Source organism: Mya arenaria, chromosome 7 (assembly GCF_026914265.1).
Source record: "Mya arenaria isolate MELC-2E11 chromosome 7, ASM2691426v1".
Lineage (NCBI taxonomy): Eukaryota > Metazoa > Mollusca > Bivalvia > Myida > Myidae > Mya > Mya arenaria.
In genome coordinates, this window is record NC_069128.1 from 28,779,945 (window position 1) to 28,798,695 (window position 18,751).

Genomic DNA, 18,751 nt, shown 5'->3' on the forward strand with positions numbered 1-18,751 from the left:
AGGTTCCCCAGCAACAGGCGAACGGCAAGGTAATTCGTCTTAAGACACTTTTCAGTTTGGACCGATGACAACTTTGGCAAATTGTTTTTCACTTGATGCTTGGGTATGAAATATATACTGTAAACATGTACCTATATTGGAGTTCTTATGAATCGAACCCATTCCACATATAGTTACAATAATTAAAACGACAAAGAAACAAACGTTCTCTGGTATCTTGGAGTTGGTCACAGCTAGTATATTATTACTAGAAGGCTATTGGACGGTATTTCGTTTATTTTAATTGTTTTGGACAGCAACCAGAGTTTATGTTAATCTTCAAACTTTATTTTATTGCAAGTGAAAAAAATGTGGGATATTTCGCATTTTCGCTTTGTTGATGTACGTGCATGTATTTGGTGTTTTTAAAATTGATTTAGTCGTAGAAATGAGTAGTGATTTTTAGGGTGTTTAATAAGCGTACATATTTCAATAGAATCCGAATGTAAGAGAAGGGACAACGTCCGTTGTCTGCGTCAAGACAGGGCAATAAGGACCTTATCGGTCAACTACATTGACCGGCTGGGAGCTCCGGGCATCCGAATATCTAGTGAAGATCGGAGATGTTTATCGTCTTCGGGTGTGAAAGTGTTTTTGAACTGTTGTTATTGTGTTTTATCATTTACATAAAATATACAGGAATGTACAGTTGATAAAAAGGCCAGTGTTTAAATAACGCTGTATCCAAACATGATGCAAAATGCTAATTCATGAAATTAATAATAACTGTCACTATACATATAAATGTTAATGGAACCAGGAATTAAGATTCCGCTGCTGTACGTTTATAAAACAAACATGACTTTGTGTCACAGACAGTTATTAGAATTGGGCCTTTGTGGTACTGGACCTTTCATAAACTGGGCTTTTCTGATAATGGGCCTTTTAGACCAGCGTCCCAAAAGGGTAAGCGATTAATTTGACCTAAGTAGCAATATACTAAATTAATAACTAAACTCAGTTTAGCTACGTACTATTGTCAGAGAAATCCCTTACTATGTATTGTCCCCCAATAAAAACCCTGATCCTTCAGCGTTACCACAGACACCCAGATTAAAAAGAATTGACAAAAATTGATAAGCCAACCGTGATGTTCAAGATTCCGCTAGTTCCGCTAACCGCTATCGGGCCATCCGACCAGGGAGCAGGTTGCACGACCAGATATGATGGAGGGTTGATCGTGAATTTGAATTTTGTCAAGTGTTTGACCTTGAGAAATTGCAATTTATGGTTATATACTAAAAACGCACATTTATCATCAACTTATTCGTAAATTGGAGCGTAAAACAATTGACAGAGACAAAATTATCATGTGATTCAATCGTAATTATGTTGTTTTACCTATTCCATGTGGCAATGCATCGATGTATGTAATGTTAATTAAGTAAGTTGTTGCGTTCGTTATTTTTTAACTCGTTTACTCGTTTACTCGTCATGCTATAAATGCGTCAATATTTAACCAGATCAGGAGCGAAGACAAAAATGTTTAGTTTTTCATTTCATTTATTTCCAGCATAGTTTTTAACAGTTTTCGCCGAAATATTCAATAATTCATAAACCAACATTTTCATAACATGTTGTTGTTTTTTAAAAAATGGTACACAATTTAGTTTAAATCTGATCACATCAAATATGAGTGTCTAATAAACAATTTTAGTTTATCATGATTAGTCTCATAATATTTTCAACATATTTTAAAAACACACACCATGTATAAACAGTGCAACATCAGATTTAAACCTTTATTTTATCCATGGCCATTTTTCGCATCTTTTATTGTAGTGACCAAACGCACTACGGTAAAGCATTGTTATTATAATAATACATTTATTTATAGAGTATTTATTAAGATTATTGATGATATAAATAGACTGAAGAAAACAAACCGGAAGGCATAAAGATATTACTCAATTGCTTTAACAGGACTGAAATCTCACTTTTGAAGAATTATCGCTTCAGAATGACGTTCTAAAAATATGATATTATAACATGTAGGTTTTCTGTGCACCGCTGCGAACATTTACACAAAATACATTTCCACGGAAAAGGATATAACAATCTAACATTTAACCATCTACGTATTCAATTGAGACACAATCTCCCAGGTTTCAAAGCTTGGACGAATTTACACGGGAACTAGCGCTGCTGGTCCTCGAAACCGGCTCTAAGAGCCACCACTCGGACGTGTGGTCGTGCATGGTACGAGATCTGTTTTCTCTTCTTTCTTTCCATTGACTCTCAGAGCCAATTTCATACATGCGTATGTGGTCGCGCTTGCTACGGGAACTTTACAATATCCTTTTTTTCATGCTACGAAGATCATCTCCCATGGACCTACTACTCCCTTTTCTCACCATCCTGCTCCATTCATCCTGGTTATTTTTTCCACCTGACTTAGCTACCTTTTAAACTCTGCTTTATCTCCCTCTTTTCCTACCTATCCTTCCCATCTAATTTCCTTCAATTCCTCTCTTAACCATCCTTCCTATTACTCTTCCTTATTTCCTTTTCAATCACCACTTATTACTTCCTATATCACTCTTCTATCACCGTTTCCCCCTTCTACGTTTACTTCTCCTCTTTTTCTTTTCTCCTTCGTACTATCTTGTCCTGTTCTTCCTACTGTTATATCCTTCACTTCTCCCCCTCTTTTTTCCCTTTTCTATCATCTGCCCTGTTCTCCTCGTATATACCCCCTCTTTATCCCCCTTTCTTCTATCCCATCTACCCTCTTGTCCTGTTCTTTCCTCTGTTCTATCCTTCCTACTTCCCCTCGCCTACCTTCACCCCTATATTCTACCCCTCCCACTTCTTTTATCCGTCCTCTTCCTCCTCTATCATCTTACACGAGTTCTTTACCCTTATCCACCATTATTAATCTACATTGGGGCGACATAGACATATTCCAAAATTATTATAACTAAATCATAGAGAGTGACAAAAAGCAATGATAATGAAAAGGCCAAGGTCGCTACAGAACCTTGGAATGCTTAAATCATATTTAACCATATCTTTAATGTAATAGAATGTTTACTCTCATATTTATAACTCTATTTTTAAAGAGTAATATTGAAGTATGATATAAAACGCTATAAACGGCTATATAACTAGTCCAGTTTATTTTAATTTTCGGGTTTTCCGGGGAATGAACTTGACCCGGATTTTACACGTTTACAATTTTGATCCCGGCTTCACCGTAAAAAAAATATCTCTCTAACGCTTGCGTCCGGGTATCAATACAAAATGGAAGCGAAGGACTGAATCTCTGAATCTGAGTGACACAAATTATGTTTTCTTCGTCGCAAATGGATGGCATTCGTAAACTTACGTACAAAGATGCAGTATTTGACAGCATTAGCCATATTGAGTACCAGAAGTTCTTTGTCGACTATTTGCTCCCGAACAAACCTTGCATTTTCAGCCCAAATGTTACTGAACTATGGAATAGCAGAAAATTGTGGGTCACGGGCGATGGAAAGCCAAACATCGCCTATTTAAGAAAACATTTCGGTAAGGTCCAACGATATTTAAAGGCCTTTGTATAAACAGTATTTATGAGAAATTTGAATCAGATGTTACAGATGTTTTTAATAATCATGTTCCTGTGAAAGAAATGTACAGAAGAAGCAAACAACTACCATATATGAATAGAGAATTAAGAAAGGCTATTTACAACAAAAAAATGCATTACCATAAATTTTTGAACTTTCGAACCTCCAAAAACTGGGAAAAATATAGAAAACAGAGAAATTATGTAAATAAACTAAAAAAGAAATCGATCAACATCTACTTCCAAGAACGTTGTATAGGTGGTTGTAAGGAAAATGATTTTTGGGATACAATTAAACCTTACTTGTCAAATAAATCAAGTACTTCACAACCCAAAATAATTTTAACTGAAAATGAAAAAATAGTGTCTGAAAATAGGGAAGTTGCAAATATTTTTAATGACTATTTTGTAAATGTAGCAGATAGTATAGGGAAGGATTATATTTTTGATAAGAATAACCATCCAAGTTTAAATAAAATAAAACAAGAAAACATAGATAGTAATTTTAGCTTTAAGAGTACTGACTCAGGGACTGTCTCTAAAATTATTGACAAGTTTAATGTGAAAAAAGCCACAGGAGCAGACAAAATATCAGTAAAATTATTAAAATTAGGTAAGCAGTCACTTGTTGAACCAATAACAGACCTGGTCAATCTTTCAATATCAACACAAGTATTCCCAGATAAACTTAAGCAAGCCCAGGTTACTCCTCTACATAAGAAAAAACGACACAATGACAAAATCAAATTATAGACCAGTCAGTATCTTACCAATTCCATCTAAAATATTTGAAAAAGTTATGTCCTTACAGCTTTCTGACTATTTTGACAGTATCTTTGATAACTTTTTATGTGCATTTAGGAAAGGCCATGGTTGCCAAACTACACTTTTAAAATTACTAGAAGATTGGAAAAATGCCTTAGACCAAAATTTATACTTAGCAGCTATCCTAATGGATTTATCAAAAGCATTTGACTGCCTACCTCATAACATTTTATTAAGTAAACTATCTGCATATGGCTTATCCGAATCAGCAACAACTCTTCTTCAATCGTATCTCACTGGACGCAAACAGCAGATCAAAATTGGTAATGTCGTCAGCTCATGGAAAAATATAAAGAAAGGTGTGCCTCAAGGCTCCATACTAGGTCCCTTACTTTTTAATGTATTTATTAACGATATTTTCTATTTCATACAGAAAGGAACACTTTATAATTACGCAGATGACAACACACTATCTTTTAGTTCACCTGATTTTAATGAAGTTAAAAACGTTTTAGAACAAGAAAGTCAAATTCTCATTGAATGGTTTAATTTTAATTGTATGCAAGCTAATCCAGATAAATTTCAGGCTATAGCTGTTGGAAAAAGAACTTTTGAAAAAAAACCAACTTTTAATATTGGTCCAGCTGATATTACCTGCGATGAAGTTGTTAAGCTGCTCGGTGTAGACATAGATTATCAGTTAAATTTTAATGTTCATATAAGTAATATTTGTAAAAAGGCAGCAAGACAACTTAATGTTTTGAAAAGAATTGGGTCTAATTTAAGTAAATTAAATAAGCTTACTATATTCCATACATTTATAATTTCAAATTTTAACTTCTGTCCAATGTCATGGCATTTCTGTTCTGAAGATAATACTAAAAAAATGGAAAAAAATCAGGAAAGAGCTCTAAGATTTGTCTACAATGACTATGAATCATCGTACAATAACCTACTAGCTAAAGTTAACTTACCAAGCTTACATATAAGAAGAATGAAAACCATGGCAATAGAAACTTTCAGAATACTAAATAACTTAGCACCTCCTGTCTTATCAGAATTAGTACATAAAAGAAAATCTAAATATAATTTCAGATACACAAATATTTTGGAAATCCCTAGAGTGAAAACAACTAAATTTGGTAAGAATTCCTTCAGATATGCTGCCCCTGTGCTGTGGAACTCACTACCAGAAAACTACAGAACATGTTCAAACTTTAATCAATTTAAATCTCTTATGGCTTCCTGGAATGGTCAAAACTGTAGATGCATTGCCTGTAATTCCTCATCAAATTAAATTATTGTTTTCTCTTTTTCTAACTTAATCACAGCACAGGTGCGTATACCCAAATAATATTTTGTTTTCTTTCTGCCTTATTCAGTTTATGCGTTATGCTTGCCTTTGTATGTTTGCATGTCAACTTGTGCTTATTATTTTTGAGTTGTGCTTGCTTGTGACAAAGTTGTTGCATCTTTGCAGTCAATATTTCTGCTTTTGTTCCATGCATGTAATACTGTTTAGGACATCATAACATCCATTCTGTTTTACATGTGTCGTATAATCTCATTTCTGATTTCATTAAATGTTTTAATATGTTACTGAGAATGTTTAGCTAATGTAGTTACCCTCTGTGAGAAAGTTGCTGATCAGTTCTTCTCAAATCTGATTTGGGGGGATAATTGATTTCTTAAAACCATTTTTCTTTGCAGTCGCACTTTTGTGCTGGTATTGATAATTCAGTGTTTTATCTACATAAGTTCTTATAGCAGTTTTTAGGCCACTGGTCAGGATCAGCAGCGTTTTCCACAGCTTTAGATATGCTTAATATGTGTGCTTTTAGATGATATATAATGTAGAAATATCTAATACTTTTTCCTTTTATAGCTATTTTTACTCGTGTTGATCTCATATACACTTGTTAACGGTCGGTTAAAAAGCTCATCAGAGCTTATGTTGCATATGTTTGTGTCTTGCCGACTTGAAATAAAACTTATTGTATTGTATTGTATTGTAGGCCTAGTTTAATCCTTGTATACGTGCCCCCCCCCCCCCCCAAAAAAAAAACAACAACAAAAAAACAAAAACAACGTGTATAGTAAACAACGTCTGTGTATTGATCTGAATCTATAATTGCGTATATATAATAGTCTTATCAGATCTCCAATCTGAGTATCCTACTGTGCAGTTTTGGAGGATTTAAAACAGAAATGGACCCTAAATGGCTCTGAGCCAATAAACAAATACACTGGAAATTGGCCCCTACTGTGACATCAGTGCAATTTGCAGGAGATGCAAGCAGGGGTTTGTCATGCCTTTAAAGGCCTAACTTAAGCCTTCTATAAGTGACCCCCCCAAAAAACAACAACAACAACAAAAAAAACAACAACAAAAAAACAACAACTGTGTATAGTACACAACCTCTGTTTATTGATCTTAAATTACTTGCCTTGATCCCCCTTATCAGATTTCAATTCTGAGTATCCTGTTGTGTAGTTTTAGAAGTTTTATTATGAAATGGGCGGTAAATGGCCCTGAGCCAATAAACGAATACACAGGAAATTGGCCCCTACTGTGACACCAGTGCAGTTAGCAGGAGATGCACAGCAGGGGATTATCATGCCAAACATTTCTTAAACTAGGACTTTAAGAGGTTTTAACTCTTGTACTAGGCCTTTAAGGACTGATTTGTATATTTCGTGTTTAATGCTGTATGAAGACTCTTGTGCGAATTTTGCAGAATTATAAAGACTTTAGAGCTACATGTACGCCTTTTGGAAATCTTGATTAGTTTGTGGCCAATATGTTTGTGGGGCTAGAATCCACTACCTCCAGAACACAGTTAGGTCAGTAGGTCATAGGTCATGGCAGTGGTGACCTGGAGCTGAAAATCTGTTTCTGATCAATAACTTGTGAACGCTGGGGCCCAGGGATTTCAAACTTTGTAGTCAGGTTGGTAATAACTAGCACATAGACCCTATTGAATTTGAGGTCAATGGGTCAATGGTCAAGTCCATGGTGACCTTGAGATAAACATCTGTCTCTGATCAAAAACTGAAGAACACTGAGGCCCAGGGACTTCAAGCTTGGTAGGCATGTTGGTATGACCAGCAGTTGAATCCTACTAAAAAATGAGTTCAAGGTCAGTGTTAGTGCAGCCCTAAGGTTACCCAATTGTACCTACGAACTCGGTGCTGACACTACCATGTTTATGGTCCATCTGTGTGTTTTAATATGTTGTTTAAAAAGCTTAATAAGGAATATCAATTAAACACGATTCCCCAATGATGATAATAATGGTCTGGCATGAGGCCTTTTAGGAAGAAAAAAAGTAAAATCCTACCTGCCCTACCTATGTTTGGCCTAATGTTGATTTATACACAAATAAAAATTATTTGTGTAATTGTTTGCTTTCCTGTTTCTGCATGGGCAAGGTTTATAGGCGTATGCATATCTGTTTATTTTTTTGTCAGAAAAAATGTGTGGTTACTTAATGACAACAGAATTAGTGTAAAATTATTGTTTTTCTGTCCATCCAGAATAAAATCGGTCTTGAGATTATGCCCATAATTAAGTATATTATTACTATAGCAAAAAACAGTAGTGCACCATTGATTACTAGCATAACATGACATTCTTGGTTTTATTGTGTCATAAAATACATTGATAATACTTGACAAAATATTTCCAGTAAAAGGAACATTTTTTTTTAACAATTAAACATACATGTACAGTCTGTATACATACTTGAAACATATTTATTTGAATTTCTCAAAATATCCAAAGGTTTCCAGTAGCCAAACTTGTTTAAAATGATCATGGCATTTGTCAAATTTCTCTGTGATAAACTGAAACATGTCGGCCAAAGTACAAGCGATCCTCCTTACTATTTACATTCACTTACAGGACAAGCCTATCATGTGAATTTCCTTTTAGTTTTAAAGCAACCAGGCAGTCTTTGCCTTAATTTTTTTTCCAGCACTTGTCCTTTCGGGCAAGTAATTGAAGAAAACCTCTTGCCCCAAAACAGTTTCACTTGCCCAAAATAAAAAAAACGCAACAAAAATCAAATTGTACTGTTCATTTATTCCCTCAAGGATAACAGCAAATTGAAAACAAGGTTTTAATTCAGTCATCTCTCATCCTCATCAGAATCATTAAAATACTTAAATTAATCATTAATATTTTAGTCAAGAGTCAAATCAGTTTTTCAAGAGTTATTACGTCCGTTTGTTTTTTTGTTTTTAAATTTCGTTGTCTTTCTTGGTAAATAATAGGTCTCATCTGTCATAAGATGACATTGCAAGGTACATAATAATCTATACTTCTGTAACGGTCTGCTGTATGCGGCGGATGTGCTTCATAGTCTTTTCTTCTATGCACTTGCTAGAAAGCTCAGCTGTCCTTTGAGGCATAGTAAGTTGGAACTTCAACAATCTTTAAAGCTTTGCTTTCCTGATGGTTGAAGTGTAACGGTCCCCTGTAGGCGGCAGAGGTCTACAGCGGCGGAGGTGCGTTCATAATAATATTCTGTATAAAACGGAAGTACGTTCGTACCGGATGTAAACTTGGTTGGTAATATGCAAATTAGCAAATCCTGGGCTATGTGAGAATAGAGAAGTTAGTGTATATAAAGACCAGTGGACCCCTTCAGGGTAGAGCATGCTTTTTCCTGAAGGGATCTGTTGGTGTTTGTTTGCTCAGCTATCTGGTGTTTGTTTGTATGACGTCGCATGTTACCCTTCATTAAATAGTTTCAATAACTTAATAGTTTCCGTAACTTAATAAAAAATAATAACAATTTTCAGTGTTTTATAAAGATCTGCTGTATTAGATCCACTGTTCATTCTGTAAAAATCTCAAGCACAACGAAAAATAATCAATATAACTTTAAATAGAATACCTTGTCTTATTTCATTTTCTTAGATGGTTAAAAAATTCCCAGAGTGAAAACTTGGAAAAATATGTTCTGACTCTGACGAACGTATTATTTATTTAATGCATGTTCTTTATGTAACCCATTGCATCCTTGTCAAATTCCAATATGCACCAGCGATTGTTTAGTTGCAACAACATCTTTCTTACTTTTACTTTCAGTTTCACTTTAACGTTTTTCTTTTTTTCCGGAAGTAAACAAAAGCATTCAACGTTCCTATTGCCAATATTTCAACATTGTATTTTTCATAAATGGCATAACCAAAACTGTATTGTTATAGAACTTAACTGTAACACTGACAACCATTTACGCAGTTCTCCTTTGGCTTTCATTAAAATTGAGAGGAAGCTAGCGTGCACCTGTTTCCCGCGCTTTTTAGAAAATGTTAATTTTCTGTCACACATTAAAAACTTATAAGAATATTTTTTTTAATTAACCCGAGATATAATAAAACAACTTAAAATAAATGATCAAAATATATCTTAGCATTGTTGTTTTTCAAAATCATTGTACTTCGCGAAAAGGCAGAAGGTGTCCGTTAATTTGCATAATGGGCGGAGTTAATATTAAGTCATTGAATTTGAGTGCTGCTAATTGACACGGTTACCGATAACATTCCAGATCGATAATCTCTTGTCACTTCGGGTGTTAATTGCTCTTGTGGATTAAACAGACATTCAGATCATGCATTGAGGCGCCTTTCAGATGATACAGACTATCACACTGAAATTCTCCCGGGTCAAAACTGACGCATACTACAAAATTATGATGCATCAATTTTGGGTCATTAACAATTTCTGTACATCAAAACCAATATACGAAAACCAATATTTAAAAAGTTCATTCAGGATTTGAGAATTGTTGCTGAAGAAATTATGAAAACTGAGGGATTTAAATTTCGGAAAAATGCACTTGCCCGTTCTGGGAATTTTGACTTGTCCGAAACAGTATTTACTTGTCCCGGGCTTCGGGCAACCTTGTTACGACGAAGACTGCAGCCATGCATACTTATAACCCTAAAACAGCTTGGTTCAACCTTATATTTTGTCTACTATCCCAGCCTCTATTTAATTCTATTGATTGACCTGATTAAAGTCAATAATGGCTGATTGCTGATTTAACAAATTAAATATCTGGCAGATTTGAAAAATACCGCCACCTGGCACCTGGCCGTTGGATGTTATATAATTTATATTAAATATACTGCTTCTTTAGGCCTTGTATGATATTATAAGTTTCAGTGTTAGTAGGTGATCCATTATGGGATATAAGGGGAAAAGGAAACCATATCAGGTGAATGCGAAGCTCAAACCTGTATATGGTTTCCTGCGCACTGTATATCCCATATCGGGTTACCTACTCACTCCATAACATATGTATCACATTGACAACCTGTTTACATGTTTAAATGTTTCATTTATTCATCAGAATCGGAAATAGATGCCATTTTGGTGACCCAATATGGAAAAATATGAGGTGACTGCGTGACCAGTCCTGGACAAATGGCGTTGAGTCATTTATGTTGGAGGCGTGATATATAAAAATAGTGATACTATGGCATTCTTTTAAATTACCTTGAGTTTTGCAATAAAATTAATATAGTTAACAAGTTAAAATTAATCTGCTTGATGTTCAAAATTATGTTTTGTCTACTGGAAGTCCTGCTGTTTTAAATCTACTGAATCGCTTGATTAAAATCAATAACCACTGAACATTTATGTGTATAAGTGAATTCTAGAAATATACTTAAATGTTTATTCTTATCAAACATAAGCAATCATTACTGGTATTTACAGAATGACATATCATAATTATTGTCCCAATGTTGTCAAAGGCTACTGGTTGAAATGTCTTTCCAAACAAAATGATTACCTTTAATACCGTTCATATAGATGAACATGTTGAAGGGTTCTAGGCAGTGGCTTATCAAGGATTTGGAATTGGAAGGGGAGCGGAAGGGGAGCACTTTTGAGTTTGTTACTACTGACCCTCCCATCAGTCTTCCTGTCGGTCTGCTGGACATTACGGCAAATTTTGTCTGTAAATGACGGACTGGATGACCGACATATTTTGATATAACTAATTAGCAAAAAGGTACCTTAAATGGAAATGTATGCTAAAAAAAATATTTTCACTGATTATTCACCTTAAGCAATAGTTAGTCGATCCCACATTGATATTTGTCCCAAAACATCGACAAAAGTCTCCATCATTATATTGATTGATGGATATAAACGAGTAAATACGAGGAAATTTTACAAATTTGGAGAGACAGCTCCCACAGAACCAAAAATACTGTTTTGGGGGGGTCTTTGATTATTTTTCTGTTTTTAACAATTGCAATTGTTTATTCTATTCTTTTCTCAGGTTGTCTCAGATTTTGATGTATTTTGGCCATTGGAAAAAAATGCATCTTGTAATTGAAGAAAGCCTTTTCAAATTTTCATGAAATATCATCATCACGTAAAATTAAAATTTAGTTTTTGGTATTTCAACTTTTTTAATTTTAGTTAATTAATTTTTTTAATAAGTTTCAAGTTTTATGGTGAATGCTCTTACAATTTTAAAATTCTTACCAGTACTTTATAAGCTTCAAAGCATTGATGAAGATGATAGAAAGACATAACCGTTTTTGCAATGAATAAGTTGTGACATAATCACCAGTACTTAATTTCCTTCAGCCTGCATGCCAGTATTTGTCAAGAAGTAAAAAAATGATGAAAAATATTAAACTTGCACTGTGTCATAATCTTAATTTAAGAATTGCAGTAAAGAATTGGCCTTGTGAAGCACAACTATTTAAAAGTTTTTGTTTAAATTTTTAAATGCATACAATATAGGTGGATTCCAAAATTTACGTCTTGAATTTTAATGCATTATCGTGTTTAATGATCAAAACTGAAAATTGTGTATAATTTGGTTTCAGATATTAAAGGCGTTATTTTGGCACATTTTAAATTGCGGAATGCTTTGATATTGTAGCTATTGATTAAAAAACCCATTCATAAAGACTTATATTAACCCTAGTTTTTTGTGTGAGTTTTATACTGTGTGGCTGCCATGGTAACGTGACAATGGACTGCCAAGGCCTAAAAAATGAATTGGTTAAGGTTACATACTTTTCAAAAACAGGTAGGTTAGGTAGGCTTTTTTAATTTTTATTTGGCTTATATAAGAATTTTTTTGTCATCAGTTGAGAATGGTGTTAAAAAAATCTTCTGTATAAAGCTTCAAAGGTTTGAAACTACATATTAAAACACAGACTTAAAAATACAAAAAAAATAAAAAAAATTGTCTCAACTTTTAACAATATCTTTAAAAAAGCTAGGGTCGACACCTATTCCATAGGAAAGGTCGGGTAACCTCAAATATGTTTTTTTTTTAAGGCCTAATGAGTAATTCAATTACACCTGATAGGAGATCAGCGGTGCTTGAAAATGGGTCACCTTGCAAGCTGAACTTTATTTGGCTGACAGTGAGAGGAGAAAAGGGATGCGCTTTTTCTTAAACATATTGAGGTTTAACCTTGCTGTCTTTCTGTGAGTTGATCAGTCATCTGACTTCACAAATGGATGCTACAGTGTGCAGGTATCATTTTTGATTTATAAGTATTAAAACTTTTTATTTTATGTGAGTGATTTTGTTTTGTAATACTTAAAATTATTTAGGTCAAATTTAAATTATTTGGATCCAAAAGAGTGCTGGAAACATTTTCATTTATAATTTAACATGAATTTAATGGAAATCTCCTCTTTTTCTGATGATTCTATTTATTATATGGGAGTGATCATATAATGTAATACTTAAAATCATTTTGGTCAAATTTAAATTATTTGGATCCTAAAGTGTGCTGCTAACACTTTGGTCTAAAACTTTATTTAATTTAAAAATGCCACAATTTATGATGATAGTAATTTGTAAACTTTATAATTATAATTAAATTAAAGGGACAAGACACCAGATGGTCCCAAAATAGGCAAAGAAAATATTTCATCAAAACAAGTTTAGAGAAAGATAGATAGTTGAAGATAGTTCCGCTTTTTTTATGTTTATTAAAATGATCTGGGATGGACCGTTGTCATATTACTATCATTGACTTCAGTAATCTATTTTTAGACCAAAACAGGTTGAACGACTTTTTTTGTGAAAATTTAAACTTCATGGTTACTAACACTCATCAATCAAAACATGAAGTAGAGCAGGGCTCCGATATCCTTTTGTTGAATAAAAACACATAAATGTGTGCGTTGCTATGACAAATTTATTCATAGTGGTACATTTAAGTTTAGTCAAGCTTTAAATTTATGTATTAATACATTTTTGAGATGTCCTCATGTAACTTGATAAGGTGGAAGAGTACGCTTTAGACCAGGTAAACGAGTTTCATTTTTGTCACAAATTAGGGCTGACAAGCTTTTGAATATTAATAAAACACTCTGGTAAAACACATCGAGCAGATTGTTAAAAACTTTTTTAAAGTAAACAACTTTGTAAATGTCATTTTGTTAACTTTCAATTCTTTTTTGCTCTGGAAGTTTAATGGATACACTTGTGATTTTTGTATAACACATTCTTTCTACATGTCTTACATCCTATTTTGTATCAACAAAGTTTTTTTTGTAACAGCTTTAAATTAATCAAACTGTTTGTTCTCTTTGAAGATGCAAAGCCCCCTTAACAAACAATGTTGTCACACTTTTAAATGTTTGTTTTTTTCTCTTTTATTTGTTCATGAAATACTTTCATTAGGGTTGTATATTAATAATATAGTGTTTTTGACAAAATATAAGCTAAAAAGTACATGATTTATCATCAAATAATTTTAATTCTTTTGAAGTAGATTTCATTGTACATGTACCTGCATATCATTTTATTCAAAACAATTTTAATAATTTTAAATCAGATCATTGGGCTGATTGTTGAAGTTAACGTTAACAACGTTGTTAGCATCATTGTTGTTAACAGTAAAATAATTTCTGCACTGGACGCTGAATGAATAAACATTTGATCTGCAGTATTTCTAATAATTAGCTGTACCTGTTTTATGTGAATATATGAGAAATTATAAAATTGATTATATTTAAAAGTTAACAACAATGTCTTAAACATGGTTGTTAACTTTGGCAAAGTTCTTGACAATCTACCCAGTGTCTTTATATCCTGTATTCCTTTATCATGACTTATACACTCTGGGACACTTTAATTTATGATGAAAAAAATGAATATATATATTTCCTGGGCTGAATATATATATATATATATATATATATATATATATATATATATATATATATATATATATATATATATATATATATATATATATATATATGTATTATTTTTAGTGTGTTTTAATTAATATGTAGTTTAAAACTCTTAAGACCCCATACAGAAGATTACTTTAACACCATTCTCCAATGATGAAAATAATGTTCTTATATTTAAAGCCTTAAAAAAGTAAATAAATAAATATAAATCCTACCTTCCCCTCCTGTTTTTGAAAAGGATGTTACCCGAACCAAACCTTTTTTTCGGCCCTGGAACAATTTTTAGTTGCAGTCAAAGGGCAGATTGTTCAGTCTTAGCCTTGTTAAAGTTAACAATTTCATTAACGGCATCATTGTTAACTTTCAAGTCTTTTTTGCTCTGGAAGTTAATGGATACACCCATATGTTGACCTGCTGTATTTGTAACAAGACTATAGACAACTGTTTTTACTTTTCTTTACTCTATCTTGAGCATTTGTTCCTGAGTGTTGTGTGGGCTGGATGCTGTATATTAAAATACCATGTAACATCCAGGTACACAAACATGTTACAAAATTTGTTTGAGGCAAGAGATGTTATTAACCAGTGTCAGTGTTAACAAATAATGGGCCCAATGTGCGGTGGCCATGGTTACAAGTAGTCTCAAGTCCAAAGTCTTGAGACTGACAGACTCAGAAAAGCACTTCAATCAAATTTAATACAAAAAACAATAATCTGTATTGTATTTGTTTTACAGAAATAAATGCAATTTATTGTACATTTTGGATTGTTAAAAAAAATGCAGCAAATTTCATCATCAAAATTCAACTAGAAAGAAAGTAAAAATGAAATGAAGATTTGCAGTTTTGCCACTTGAGCCTGAATGTAACAATTGAATAGCCTTGAAGTAATATAAAAAGTTAACGCTTATGGAATGAATACAAAAGTTTGGTTGCTATGTTTATTATTCATTGAACATTATGCTGGTTATGCATTCTTCTTGCGGAAACAAAGCTCTTCACGAACTACCTTAACCTTACTGAAAACTATTTCGAAAACAAACTGCTAGGTGCTGTTAATTTTTATCATAGAACTATAAGTATCTATCATGTGTGTGAATGTTAAAAATGTCATTCAGTGAATGATAAATATAGCAACTGAACTTTTGTATTCATTCCAAACGCGTTAATTTTTTATATTATTTCAAGCGCAAAACATACTTGATAGCGCCACCACTACTCGACAGGGCCACCACTAGGGCAACAGCGCCACCACTTTTATAAATATGTGCATTTTTCCTCTTTAAGAAGTGTTTATCAGTTTTGTTGTTTCCGGCATAGGTACTTTACATAACAGTTATGTTTGCATGCGTGGAATGATCTTAAGGGGTGTGTAAGCACCGAAATGTACTTGCTATGCAATCAGATCTCAAAATATGCACAAGTCTGATTCGGGAGAAAAGCTCCTGGCACCACAGTTTGCACAATATTGAAACGAAATAGTAACCAGCTTACAGTAGAAGTGTTCTTACACAGTACCACATTCTCCAATTTTCGAAATAAATCCGTTAAATGAAATTATCAAATAAAATATAAATCATACTCACGTTTGTTCATGTAAACATAGCGCACAGCTCCACCACGGAAGTGTCGACAGCTCTTTTTCTTTGCACCACCATAAAGTGGTGGAGCTGGCGTTTAGAGGCCGTGATTTATAACCAATAGTTTAAAAGAACAACTAAATATGCATTTTTTTCTGAATTTGTACCTTTTTGGGTAGTATAAATCACTTGCGGATCCAGGGGGTGGTGCTGTCAGTGCACCCACCCCCCTAAAATCGTCAAAGTTTACTCTCCATTTCAATACAGGAGAAAAATAAAATAAAATACCCTCAAAATGCATCATTTTGGACTAAAAATTGCGAACATTTTCTTACGGGACAATGCCCTAAGCCTCCAGCCAACGCTTTAAACAAAGTAAGTATCGATTCTGAAGCAGGGGCGTAAGTCTATCAGTAACACCCCTATGATACGCCCCTCTCAAATGTCAAATCCTGGATACATTTTTAAAATTGACTATTTTTCAGGGGATGCAGTAGTTCCTGTTGCTGATTGCAAAGTGGAGCAATACTCTTCCCATCCCAAGCGTGAGATGACCTTGAATGAGTACCTTGACTATTGGCAGGAGTACCAGGCTAAAGACTACCCTCCTGACTTGCCCTGTCTCTACCTGAAAGATTGGCATTTTACAAAGTAAGATTTTTGTTTTGAAATTTTCTGTCATAGATTAAATATCTGTTATTGCATGCACAAACATACACATGTATAACAAACATAAAATTTGAGTGATAAATCTTTTACTTTTTACTATATAATGCGTATATGGAAAATATTAATTACTGATAACAAGATTGTACCTGTATCGTTAATAGCTGAAAACATGAAAATATTAAATGATTGGTGAGTGCTAAAAGATTTAGTGTGCTCTACTATCGTCTCAAAAGGTAGAAATACTGCATTTTCTTTAGCTGTATTTCTAATTTAACATGGTATCCTTCATAAAATTCATTTTTTACGACATTTATTCCTCCTTTTTGTTATTTTAAAACAATTGTATCAATTGTGGTTAATCATATTTTGGAGAAAGAGTGCATCTTTAAGCAGAATGATGGTCAAACTGTTCTGTATGTTGTCTGATTAATAACTTAAAAGAAGTCTTTGTCCAATCATCACCATATTGGTGAGAATGTGTGTGGGCATAATATCTTGGACAAGATTGATAACCAGCCATATTTTCTCATAGTCACTCAAGAGTTATGGCCCTTTGATTATAAAAATTACCTAAAATTGGTCATTTCTGATCAGTAACTTTAGAAGCCTTTGTGTAATCATCACCAAATTTGGTCAGAATGTATATAAGCAGAATATCGAGGTCAGGTTTGATAAACAGCCATGTAGCTTAAGTCACTTCAGAGCAAGGGCCCTTTATTTGGCAAAAACTGTATAAACTCTCTAAATTCTCTTAATTCGGCTTAACGTTCAACCACTTATCACCAAATTTGATGTCCTAAAATGAGGACAGTTATGATATCATGTTAGCGCAAACTATTTTGAAATAGTTTGCGCTATTCTGATATCATTAACATGAGTGATTTCTTACAAAACATGATGATGTACATTTAAGGGCATTTCCAGACTACACAGCCTATGAAACTCCAGTGTATTTCCAGTCTGATTGGCTGAATGAATTCTGGGATACACTACCCCAAGATGACTATAGATTTGTCTACATGGGTCCTAAAGGCACATGGTAAGATTTTAAATGATTGATTTTATAGGCCTAGTTTTAAGGAATGCCTGGCTTGCTGCACGGGTAATGCATTCATAGATCAGTTAATATTTATCTGAGGTCTGAGTGACAGAGGGCAATACAGATTAGGACCAATAAATAACATTGTGCAATATCCAAGATTTTTTTTTAGGGTAATGTGGGGATGTGAGGCAGTGTTGGAGGGGGTTGGTCACTCAAACAAGGTTCAAACTTCAAACAAGGCCTTTAAGTACACACTGTGTTAATTTTAGTATGTTTTTTTATATGCTTCAACAAAGTTTCAAGTCTATTGCAAAATGCCTCAAATAAGGGGTGAATGTAGAAGAGAAGCCAAGTTAACAGTGACTTCCGAAAATCACTCCGAAATTTTACAAACAATAGTACACACCACAATGATCACAAAAGGACTAAAATTTCACTGTATAATTATGTCCTATAAAACATCCTGGGTGTGTGTCTGTTTGAGAAGCCTGTGCGGTAAAAAGAACCATTTTTCCTCTCTCTTTCAGCAACTGTTTAAAATCTGTTTAATTGAAGACAAAAAAATACCGATCAGTATCTGCTGCATCCTATCTGTAGGCATACCCTGCTGTGTAAATCATTCCACTGAACACATGGCTTCAATATTGGTAAACGACTTTCGGCAATATTTTCGCGACTGTCATTGTTTCCAATCGGGTATGGGGTTTCTGTAAATGCATGTCATCAGCAGATGCTCTAATGCAGGTGTGTAAAATTTAAGTAGCAGGGCATATCCCTAAAGTAGGCATGGGGGGGGGGGGGGTATGGGTGTCCTCTCCCAATTAGAGTTAAGGGACAACACCCCTTTTGGGATTAATTTAAGCCTTTTTCAAACATAACAATTTAATCTTCTGGTGCATGTTTTCA

At 33.7% G+C, this 18,751-nt stretch overlaps 1 protein-coding gene across 6 annotated transcripts in view; it reads left to right on the top strand.

The window, feature by feature from the left end:
- The first annotated feature begins 3,302 nt into the window (after window positions 1–3,302).
- Window positions 3,303–18,751, top strand: part of LOC128240105 (2-oxoglutarate and iron-dependent oxygenase JMJD4-like) — a 30,081-nt gene continuing 14,632 nt past the window's right edge. Inside the window, exons 1-4 of one of the 6 annotated variants that reach the window (XM_052956609.1) lie at window positions 3,533–3,549; window positions 5,450–5,496; window positions 16,620–16,785; window positions 17,717–17,842. In XM_052956609.1, the coding sequence (XP_052812569.1) occupies window positions 16,685–16,785; window positions 17,717–17,842 (227 nt within the window). In that variant the 5' untranslated portion in view covers window positions 3,533–3,549; window positions 5,450–5,496; window positions 16,620–16,684. Of the gene's footprint in view, window positions 3,550–4,757; window positions 5,497–12,781; window positions 12,877–13,635; window positions 13,661–16,619; window positions 16,786–17,716; window positions 17,843–18,751 lie in introns of those variants that run through there. The other 5 variants (XM_052956606.1, XM_052956605.1, XM_052956607.1 and 2 more) reach the window with 5 other exon arrangements.